Source organism: Amyelois transitella, chromosome 7 (genome assembly GCF_032362555.1).
Source record: "Amyelois transitella isolate CPQ chromosome 7, ilAmyTran1.1, whole genome shotgun sequence".
NCBI lineage: Eukaryota > Metazoa > Arthropoda > Insecta > Lepidoptera > Pyralidae > Amyelois > Amyelois transitella.
The window spans coordinates 6,270,039-6,282,314 of record NC_083510.1 but is presented as its reverse complement, the minus strand read 5'-3'; the positions used below and the strand labels follow the sequence as shown (position 1 = coordinate 6,282,314).

Sequence of the window (12,276 nt, the reverse complement as noted above, 5' to 3'; positions counted from 1 at the left end):
CAACAAGGACGTCAGACATGACCTACCTGCATAACAGGGTGGTGCCTCACGGCTGAACGGCATCGGGCGGTATCGTTTAGCCTCGCTACGTTAATGAGAATGGCCTACGGTGCTAATGGTTGAAAACTAGCCGCAGGTTAGCACTGCGAAACTGTCCATGTAGGTCCAACCTATATGTTGCAGTCTATAGTAAAAACGGTATTTTAATGCGAATATGAGTAGGTATGTTTAATAGCAACGTCATCAAAAAGCAGAAATATATGTCTGTTTACATAGCATATTGAGCTGCAGTAAAAATATATAAAATAAAACAGATAAAGTTAAATCATCGCACAGCCAAAACCGGCGGATTTAGAAATTTGATTGCATCCTTATGTGATCTAGACGTGTATATAGAGGAATTCCTGAAATTCCCACAGGAATGGAAATTTTATACTTAATAAAAAATGTATACTTTATTTTGCACTACCCTTTGCTGTCGGCTAAGCGTAGAGGTTCTACGAAGCTACGGCCTATGAATCGCGATTTTTCTGATGGTGAATGCAAAATGCATTTAAACAGATATATAAACAGTCTAAATAATATTATATTATTCCATTTCAACCATACGCGACTACGCTATTTGGTATAACTAGGCTATTATTAGCGAAACTCGTAATCGTGTTTTTTTATATTTCGTAATTTGGACAGTTTGCCTTCCAAATTTCATTGAACACAAAGCGAGTTCATTAGTGTGATGTCTCAGAACATTTTATGGTCACAACATAAAATGATGACAGCTATGGCTATAAATAATTCTGCTATTGTGCATCACTGTAAGCATCACTATTTGTTAGGTTAGGACTCGTTTATTCTCCAGTCTCACCTCGCATCAATGTTGTCTGTTTCATTATGCAAGTGTGTAACAATTTCCGTTGTTAAATCCTACTACTATTATAAAGGCGAAAGTTTGTATGGATGTTTGTTACTCTTTCACGCAAAAACTACTGAACCGATTACCATGAAATTTGGTATGTAGGTAGCTGAAGACCCAGAATCACACATAGGCTACTTTTTATCCCAGAGTTCCCGCGGGATTGATAGGGTTTCCATGCGGACGAAGTCGCGGGCGGCCTCTAGTATTTCTATAAATGTTACGGTATACTCTCCTTTATCTTCCCATAGATTTACCAGTTGCATCCTCGTCTCTTAACGTGTTTTGGGGGCCGTGGATCGACTCTCCAACTGTTTCGGAATCCGCATTTAAAGGTATAACTTGCGCCGAAAGATATCTTGAACAAAATCGAATCCACCTCTGGAAATCTTTTTGTGAAGAAGGAACATAATATAGTTACGAGTACCGCGTAAAAATTCGGTCAATTCTCTTTCGAGACTAGGCTCGTTACGGTTGCCCCCATCGTGCTCAAGCAAGACTTCCATTTCCGACCTAAATTCCTATTATTCTTGATTAGGTAGTGAACAAGAAACATATCTTGGTCTTTTATACTGTTTTATTCTTTTAGCCTATTACCTTCCATTCTTAGTGACGATCATCTCGTTGGTGAGCGTCTGGAAGCGCACCCACAGCTCGCGGTCGTCCAACGCGACGGATACTTCCCTCTCGCGGCCGCCCCGAGAGCCGTTACCGCCCACAGTCGGCTCCACCGCGCTCAGGATGTGCGAGGCAGCCATCCTGAATAAAAAAAAAAAAAAAAAAAATTCAGAGCCAATCAACTTGGGGCGAAAATATATTTTTTGTATGGATGTATGTTTGTGCCGTGTGGTTCCCGGCACCAATACAAAAAAGAATAGAACCACTCCATCTCTTTCCCATGGATATCGTAAAAGGCGACTAAGGGATAGGCTTACAAACATGGGATTCTTTTTTTAGGCGATGGGCTTGCAACCTGTTACTATTTGAATCTCAATTCTATCATTAAGTCAAATAGCTGAGCGTGGCCTTTCAGTATTTTCAAGACTGTTGGCTCTGTCTACCCCACAAGGGATATAGACGTGATCATATGTGTGATATCATTTACACTATTGGTCTGATTAAAAAAAAATTAAAGTGCAGTGTGTGTGTAGGATCTATCAATTTTTAAGTTCTAAGCGCATGAAAATACTAGGTAGTATTGAGATATTCACAATATTGTAAAAATTTAAGGTGTTCGCGAAGCCTAAGTTCGCGGCGAACGACTAATGTATTAATGAAGAATGTCTTGTTTAATGGACGAGTCCTTCGCCGCGATTATATGATATATATATTGAGCCATGACAAAATATGTAATTTGAAATGTTGTTTAGCCATCTTGGACCAATTTCTATGAAAAATAGCTAAGAACAGTCTCAACTAATTCACAATTCGACCAAAAAAAAAAAACAAAACCTAAACCGATTCATCCGTTCAGGAGCAACGATACTATTGATTCGTCAATTTTATAACATCTCGTTGTTTTTCGTCGAAAGTGAAGAATACATTATAATCTCAAGATTCTCGAAAGAAAGCCTTTGGCCACAATCCTGAATTAGGTGTGCTAGGATTTACACGCCTCCCAACTGACTTCTGATACATTCACAATCTAATTAATTTGGGATCATGCATACATCCATTTACCAGAATATGCAAGTATTAAACGATTTTTTCTCATTAAACTAATTATGCATAAATCAGAAAACAATAGTACAAGCTATCAAGTAATATCTTAATACGCTATCCAAACCGTTTGGCTATGTATGTAATAAGAGTGACACTTTTTCGGAAATTAATACTAAGAAGACCAATTTAATTTTGAGAAACGTGCATTCAGTACTGCGGTACTGAAATCTACACAAGAATATGAGATGATGAGAATTTGATGTCTAAATTACAACTAAACCTTATTGTGAGATATATTTTACTGCAGCTAGCGAAAAGTTAGAAGTAGTGAAGCTAGTGAAACATTTATTAAATGTGAAGTGGCTATTTTCACGCAAAACAAATTTTACGAAAGAACGAACAAAATAAAGACAGGTATAATCTGGAAGTAGAGTAGAGTCTTCCTATAAAGAGTAAGTAAGCTTATTTTGACTGTGACTGAGGGATAGGCTTCTATTTAGGATTATTTTTAGGTGATGGGCTAGCAACCTGTCACTATTTGAATCTCAATTCTATCACTATGCCAAACAGCTGAATGTGGCCTATCAGTCTTATTGAGACTGTGGCCTCTGTCTACCCCGCGGTGGAGACAAACTTGATTATATGAACGTATTGCCTTTTGTCCAATACCTATAATGCTTACATAAATTATTGAGAATATTTCCGCTCTCCTCATGCTCTCTTCTTGTAAACATGCATGAACTTGTAACAATATTTATCATAAAGTTCATAATATAAGTGCAAAGATAATAATAATAGGCGGCTTTTATTCTTTTACAAAATGTTAATTAACATCACCAAACAATACACTATAAAATTAATGAATTGCCCAATAGCTTGACTCGTTGATGTCTTTTATATGAAGAAAATTGTAAAATAATAAATGCTATAAGTATAATTTTTATATTTGCCTATATACTCGTTATTTTAGTATACAAAAAATTAACAGCTTACATAAATTATGACTAACTCTGTAAGAGTTTTCTTCATATATTCATTATTCGATCAAATCAAAAGTGCTTAGATCAATATCTCCGGCTCTTTAGAATTGAATAACAATCTTTGTAGCTAGCTCAATCTGTGTAATTTGTCCCATATATATTTATTTGTTTAGTTTTCATGAAGCACGCAACCGGGTTAAATTCCAGGGAAATAACGACTAAGTGCTTTCATCCTTTAATCATCCTCCCACTGACGTCATCCACAGGAAGTGATTGAATGGTCCTATACTTTACTGAATAATTCCCATTACTTTTATTTTTGAAATGTATATAAGTCCACAAAATAGCCGTGATTATACTGAAATTACCTTGTTTACCGCGTCTACAGAGAGTGTTAAGATTCTCAAGGCCTCAAGTGTCAAATCAAAGTTTGATTCTGAACAAACATGCCTACTAGTTACCGAGTTATGAAATAAACAAATCTCCACTATCCAAACGGAAAGCATCACGAAATGTGAATGCAAATAAGCCGGATATTTTATTGTAAGTTTGGCCGAGCACGATCGTCGTGTTTATTGTGCCTATTATCGCCGACTACGTAGGTTCAACGTCCCGAGCCTCTCCTGTGTGACGTATGTCATATATATGTGATTTATTGGATAAGTTGTATGATTTTTATTATGAGCCACAAGCGTACAAAATCTTATTCGCAAATATCGCTATACTTGCAATGACAATGTTTCTGTTGACGGAATGCATTTAAACAATCTTTAATACATATATATTACATATTTTATTCACAATATTTTTAAATCTAATGTTTATGTTCTTTTTTTATTTCTCAGTACTTAACGATAATTATTTTTAGTGTATAGAGTTCTAATCAAAATATTTTTTTTTAAAGTTACAGAAATATGGCCTTTCATACTTAGGTACGACGCTGCCCGGCTTCGTATGATGTCCTTTGATGATTTATTGAAGAAGAATAAATACAGTGTACAAAAATGCGTGGTTTAATTGAATAATCCTTAGAATTTACAAAAGTAAAGTCGACTGCGTTTTATACTATGTAATGATTTTTTATCAAACATGGGCCTAATCTAGCTTGAATCACGGCAATAAATTAATTTCTGATTGTGTCAACTTCCCAAGATCAGTATTATTAGGAATTATTTTCTCAGGGCTGAAACATAAACATAAAGTAAACTTTAACGCTTTCCTAACTATTTCAAGATTATTATACCAAACACGTATATGCCAACATCTCTTTTGTGTACATCAAAAAATTCATCAATTGATTTTAAAAATCTTTAGTTTAAATGTTATTGGTATAGACTATTAAATTACTTGCTCATAGTTAACGAACGCGGACACTTTATTGAATACTGTTATTTTATTATGGGCACACGCAGCTCATCCACTGAAGGATATACTCGTAATTTGTTTTACGTCCTCGAAGAATAGGCCCGCAGGTCCCTATCGTATTCGTACAACATTTAAAATTTAAAGTACAAGAAAGCACCCAACATGTATGTAGGTATAAAGGCAGAGTAATTACAGCGCTAGCCCACTCGTCCGCAGCGTCATTATTCATCGTTTTACGACTCCATGAGGTATAAATATTAAACTTAAGTCGTATAGATGAATTGCGAACATTTTCTTTTTAATGGCGAGGTTAAATATGATGTGCGAGTATTGGCCCCGGTTTCGGATCTAACTCTGTATCTGATGAGCTCGCTACAAAATATACAAAGCGTACCAGAGAACATAAATAGTTATCGCCTTTTAATTACGAGTAGGTAATAACGTTCTTTATCTGTTGCCGCTCGGCGCTTGCGTCCACCCCGAGTGAACCCTCAATCAATACTATACACTCTGGAATGTCTCTTGATGACTGACACCGCCGAAGCGATTTACAGATCCCTATAAAATATCAAGATAACAACAAGTGGCTGCCAGGACGAAAGGGGCTCCGGCCGACTATTGAACATTTATGGCACACGTTTCGATAAAAGCCTACGTGAGATGTAGTAGTATAATGCTGCAATTGTCGTGCGAGCAGCAGACGATGTGAGGTGAGAGGTGCTAATTATCAAATGCAAGACCAAACCGATATTGAAACCATTGAAACAATATAGCCAGTGTTGGTATTACTAATTTCAAAGTTTGCAGAATGGCTGCGTAATGAAGGCCGAGAAGGCTATGCAAATGGAACGCTGCCGAAAACTCAGTATTTTAATGGGCTTGCGTCATCGTTGTTTCAAACTTGAATTTTCATTATCACTTGGCATGTATACAACCGCCAGCCTTGATATGTTAATCAAACAATAGACTTACATCAAATAACCGCAACACAACATGATCAATAACGTTTGTCTTACTAGCGAAACTACCTAAATTGATTGTTTTTACATTAACTACGTAGGTTTTAAAGCAATAAATTAATAAAATTAAGATACCGTATATATGTATGTCCGCTACTCAATTTTCAACTAGTTATTATAATTTTCTTCAAACCTACTCGTACAAATATTGAACTAATTAAATATTTTTTTTTGCCAAATAATACAATATCATTCGTGAACTTCTAAAGTACATAATTTATTGTTTTAAGTTTCCGCTGCAATTACTTAATACTTATATGGTGCATCGCTACAAAGAATGTGTCAATTACCTAGTAAAGGAAATAAAAAAATTTGTTTCTATTAAAAACCTGAACACAATTGAACGGAGTCCAAATTAGTTTAATATGCCGTATTCAATGTAAATATTCAAATTCGGAAGCTGATAACCTCAATCGAACTTCTTTGCCTCTACATTTCAATTAAATTTTATTCCTCAATTCTGTGGTTGTCATAAAACTTTAAAGTTTGAGGAGTAAAGCCCATTGAGAAACTCCGAATTGATATTAATTCAAATAACTCGGGTTAAAAAGTCGGGGTTTTATGCTTGCTGTAAAACTTTATGGTGGGGCTTTGTGGCGAGCCGGACGCGCCGATAGGCCCGCGCCTGCGCCGCGTTGGTGACGGAACCTGCGCGGTCTCCAGCTTTGTGCACAAGAAGCTTGTAATAAAAAAGCTTCATAAATATTTAAAATTAAACTAATTGACTGGCATCTATGTTGGGCAGACCAAATGTCCGAGTCTATCCCATCGTGCCGCACTGCACCAGACTGCAGATCTTACAGATAGAGACAAGTTCTAAGCAAACTAAAATTAAGTGACATTCCTCAGCACATTGATAGACTAAGAAGGAGGCTGGCATCGACTTATATTATTTAATAAAGTACAATACAACTCAAAGGTTTGACGTGATTCCGGGAATCGGGACCCCATTCGCGTATAAGTTACAATATCAATTTAAGTATTTATACTTAGCGCAAATTTTCAGTTTGTAAACAAACACTCCCATGAGTGGTAACGTATTCTCTTTTTTATCATGATGCTTTATTTCAGACTGTTGCCCGCAACTTCGTTTTCCGTAAAAGTTCACTGACAATCTTTCATATTTCTAGGAATTCCTAAATAAATACCCTTTAAAATAAAAACTAGTTCACAAATAAGACATTCAACATTAAATTTAATGTTAGTTAAGGCGAAAGCGTTATTTGGTTATACGCTTCTTGGTTGGGATCTCAATATCATCTTTGTACTACAGCCGCCAGAAATACACCCTTCGACACATCTGGCTGCAACAATAGCAAGCGATTTATAGGTTTAGTAATTGCTAAGCAGCGATTAACAGGGATTCTAAGGCCTAAGAAATATCGTTTTAGGGTTCCGTACATAAATGGTAAAAGCGGGACCCGATTTCTAAGCTGTCTGTCTGTCCGTTCGCTTATCTATCACCAAGCTGTACCTCGTAAACCCTAATAACTAGCTAAAATTGTCGCTATATCAACAAATAAAAAAATAAAATATTAAGTTACACAATACCATTGTTAATAACTAAGGCTTAAAATTTTCACAGAATATTTAGTTGTATTTTACTTCTACAAATAAATATATAAATAAAAATAAAATTAATAAAGTAGGGCTTCAATACAACAAACGTAGGTACTTTTTGGTCAATTTAAATATACAAGTAGTGTTTAAATAAACAGGTTTTATCACAAACGTCATGATGGTACAGAACCCATCGTACGCAAGTCCGAATTGCACTTGGCTGGTTTTAATTAGGTATTTTAAATATATAGGTAATTTGGGCCAGAAGTAGCAATGGGAAAGTATTTAACAATAATTTAACAATTGGTTGGGTATGTTACCGCCGATTTAAAAAAGGAATGACGCTAATTGTGTGTTCTTAACCTGTCTTCAGCTCAATATATAGTTCCTCCAACTTCTATACTATATACTCGTAAAACACAAAGGTGTCTAATTGATAGTTGACTGATCTATGAACGCACAGCCCAAACCACTGGACCGACCGGGCAGAAATTTGTCATTCAGAATACAGATTACTTTCTATGATGTAGGCAAAGATTTCCCGAAAACCTGCGGGAATGGAAATCTTGATTCGGGTACTTAATATCATCTTTGTACTACAGCCGCGAGCAATACACCCTTCGAGACATCTGGCCGAAACAATAGCACACGATTTATAGGCTTAGTAATTGTTAACTAAATCTAAGAAATATCTTCTTTATTTTACTTTATTTTAATTAGGTAGTTTTATTATTAGTAAAGTTTAGAAATTATAAGGGTATAATTATAATAAGGACAACAATTTTAAAAACCGGCCAAGTGCAAGTCGGCCTCCCGCACGAAGGGAACCGTGATAGCTATAAAACTGAAATATTCACAAATTATGTATTTCCGTTGCCGCTATAATAACAAATACTTAAAATTAAATGTTTTCGTATTGTTTTGCTCAATATTATTAACAGTAACAGGCAGACGCTTAAAATTTTCTAAATAAATAATTAAAATCAATATATTAAAGGAGGCCTCCCATGAAAAAAACGTAATTTTTAAGCTATTTTTTGGTCGATTTCATATATGAATAAATAAATAGGGAGTGCCTCGTCTGTCACTCAAAGTATCTACTTAATCATTCTGATTTACATTTGGTGTTTAATTCGCACACATATTATTGAAAGTTTAAAAAAATATAATTAGGTACCGTTATTTTACTAGATTAAAGTAACAATGATAGTTAAAGTGCTTTATTTATTTTTATTTTATAATTATTTATTTTATTTTATACCTACTTATTTTAAGTACATATATAAAATACGTACGGTTGATTAGGATATCATGGTTTTCATATCTACTGGTAAAGCTTTGCAAAAATAATAAGGATGTTATTTTGAAAAAAAAATATTATATATTTTACTCTTATTTACTTTCACGAAAGAAACCTAAATCAGTTTTCGAAACACTGTTTCGAGCAGAGACTATTTTCATTGAGATGTGATTTGATTATTTTAATAAGCTCTGTAGAACATTTTTATAATAATCACTACTACTAATATTCTTAGGTACTGGTTTTTATCTTATCCTATAAAGTAAATTTTTAAATAGATTCAATTCTGGCAATGGAAATACGAAATTTCTAATTATCACGGTTTATGAGATACCTACAGCCTGGTGACAGATAGACGATGGAGGTAGTAATAGGATCCCATTTTCGCCTTTTAGGCATGGAACCCTAAAAACTTTGAGAAAATTAAACAGCTAACAAGGTACGTTAATATTTTATATATATATTATTTTTCGGAAAGCCTCTTTTGGGTTGAAACAGTTCGTCTCTGGTAAGTAAGTACCTAGTAGTAAGTACCTGTGTCAAATAATCAATTTAAAGATGAAAGAAAATTATTTATGCCGTGCTTTTGCGCTGAGCTTCGCAAGTCGGGAGTGGTAATTTCCAGAAAAAGTAGCCTACATATGTTACTTATGACTTGACGGTTTAGTCTGTTTCTGTGCTCAGATTTTTTAAGGTTTTCGTTACAAGCAAAAAATACCTATATTTTCTCTTTATAATATTAGAACGATGAAATAACATAGAAATTAATACCAATCTGACTTTTATATGTTCTAGAACGCGAGTTTTCGCCTAAATCGGTTTCCTTATAAGTATTATGCACAAGTGCGTAATTATATGTATGAATCTCTATATATGATGCGTTTTCAACTAAGTACTTAACTTAGATAGGTACTTGCGTAAATTGCTGTATAACGAGTAACAAAAAGTAGGTAATAGCCAGAAAGTCTAAATGTGTTGATTGTTTCATATACAGAACAGTCACAAAAGTTTTATTTATAGACTTATTAATGAGGAAAAAAAGTACACTTCTTAAAATTGTGTCTGTTGGAGAAACTTATTCGTCTGAGGTCTTCGGGTAAGGCATTCCAAATCCAGATAATATTTTTTGGTAGACGTTTCGTATAAAACTATAAACAACTATATTTTTCCACTTACATGGTTGATATTTTACATACATACACATACATATGGACACGTCTATATCCCTTGCGGGGTAGACAGAGCCAAGTTTGAAAAAACTGAATGGCCACGTTCAGCTATTAGGCTTAATGATAGAATTGCGATTCAAATAGTGACAAGTTGCTAGCCATCTAGCTAACCCAAGTTTGTAATCCTATCCCTTAGTCGCCTGGATGGAGTGGTCCTATTCTTTTTTGTATTGGTGCCGGGAACCACACGGCGCGTTGATATTTTAAGTATAAAATTTAATTATTCTGTGTTACAGCCTGCGTTTTCGCTGCAGGTTTATTGTCTACATTTTCTGATGCGTATGTTGTGTGCGGATTTTAAGTATCAACCTCTAAGTTACAAAGTAAAGAAAGTATCTCGTAACTCCGTACCTACTCTTAAAATTTAATTACTAAATTTCAGATTTTTTTTTACATATAAATAGCTGAACGTGGCCATTCAGTCTTTTCAAGACTGTTGGCTCTGTCTACCCCGCAAGGGATATAGACGTGACCATATGTATGTATGTATGTATGTTTTTTCCTACCTAACAGAAAGTATGATTTTATTTAATATATGATTAGAAAAGTTAAATTATAATAGGTACCTTTCACTCTTTTCAAGACTGTTGACTATAATTACACCGGTAGGGACATAAATGTGATTGTATGTATGTTAGTTTATTTAGGTATTTAACCTGTAGGTATTATAGATAATTACCTACATGTTGTTGAATTAATCGACGTCAAGCCGAGGAGTGATATTAAATAAAAGAAATAAGCAGGTATGTTGTATTTAGAAAAAATAGTTATTCCTTTTTTAAAACATTTTTATTTATTTATTTAAGTTTTAAACTTCATTGCACAATATACAAATGTATAGCACAATTGGCGGACTTAATGCTGGAAGCATTACCTACCAGTCAAACATTGGTTCTGACAGAGAACTTTGTGTGGGGTTAAACTAAATAAATATATTTATACCTACACAAAATATTAAAAAAAGTTATAATATACAATATACATACATAAAAACTACAATAGATAAACAATATACATAAATAAATAGGTGCAGCGATTACCGAAAAGAGAGAGAGAGGTATGAATTACCCTCGCGACTCAAGAGAACCCCGTATACCCGCTATTTGAAACTAGAACGACTTGGGGATGTCTTGATGGACTCGGGAAGTGAATTCCAGAGCCTAACAGCCTTAACGGCGAAAGAATTGGAGGCAATACCTGCACGGTGAAACGGGATAGCAAGAGTTAACTTATTTGAAGAACGTAGGATTTTTTTTGAGTAGAACTTAATAGTTGAAAGTCTTTTTAAGATAGTCTGGGGCAAGCATTATTTTTGACTATCCGTAAGTATCGCTATCGTAGAGTGAGCATGGAATTATTTTTTATATAAGGTAGATATTTTCTCAATTGCTTACAAAACAGGCAGCCAACTCTAACATCTCAACAAACTCAAATACCTACCCAAGTTATCTAATTAAATCGGTAAAAAATGTTTAATTATATTTTCTCAAATTAAGAACGTAATGGGCAAATAAAAACAATCAGATTTCATGATGACAAACTCCCCAATCCCCAGCTATTGACAGGTGACGCTCTTGCGCATTCACAACCAGTGCGTGCGTTGAAACCGTATTAAGATATCCAGCCCGTTATTTTACCCATTCCAAGGATTGTAGGATCGGGATTCTGATGAGAAAGCCCCGTGGGTTTTTTCTTGATTTCTTAGGCCCTTTGTAAATAACGTTTGTTAACGTATAAACTGATGTTCTGTGTTACGGAAAAACATCGTGTAGAAACGCAATTAACCTGCACATTTCAGGCAATTAAATAAGTAGGTACTACATAAGGTAAGTTTATAATTAAGATGGGAGATACTCCGTGCAATTCCAGATCTTCCTTACCCACTGCCTAGATCAGAAGCAAATGGATCCGCGGAATTCGCCGAAATTTGGCATTACAGTTGGCATTTATGGCATTGAATGCCATAAATGCCAACTGTAATGCCAAATTTCCAACTCTGGCTTTGCCGTTTTTAATCGCTCACCTGTCTTCAGCAATCTGTTTGTCCTCAATTTCGTCCACAATCAAGGCACTTCTTGTAATCAGATACTAAATTCCAGTTCACTGCACGGTAGTTGCGTATTCGCTAATTTCACTTAACAAGAACTGTTACAATTCACACATGTTTTAAACTGTCAAAATGTTTGGTCGCAGATAGCCCGCATAGTTCATATATCACAGAGAGGCTTGCGTGCCGACAGCTTGGAGA

At 35.0% G+C, this 12,276-nt stretch overlaps 1 protein-coding gene across 1 annotated transcript in view; it reads right to left on the bottom strand.

Annotated features, from left to right (window-relative positions):
• LOC106132642 (T-related protein) overlaps positions 1-12,276 on the bottom strand; it is a 19,168-nt gene extending 6,892 nt beyond the window's left edge. Inside the window, exons 1-2 of the mRNA XM_013332103.2 lie at positions 12,052-12,276; positions 1,511-1,672 (exon numbers count right to left, since the gene is read on the bottom strand). Coding sequence (XP_013187557.1) covers positions 1,511-1,671 — 161 coding nt within the window. The 5' untranslated portion in view covers position 1,672; positions 12,052-12,276. The remainder of the gene's footprint in view (positions 1-1,510; positions 1,673-12,051) is intronic.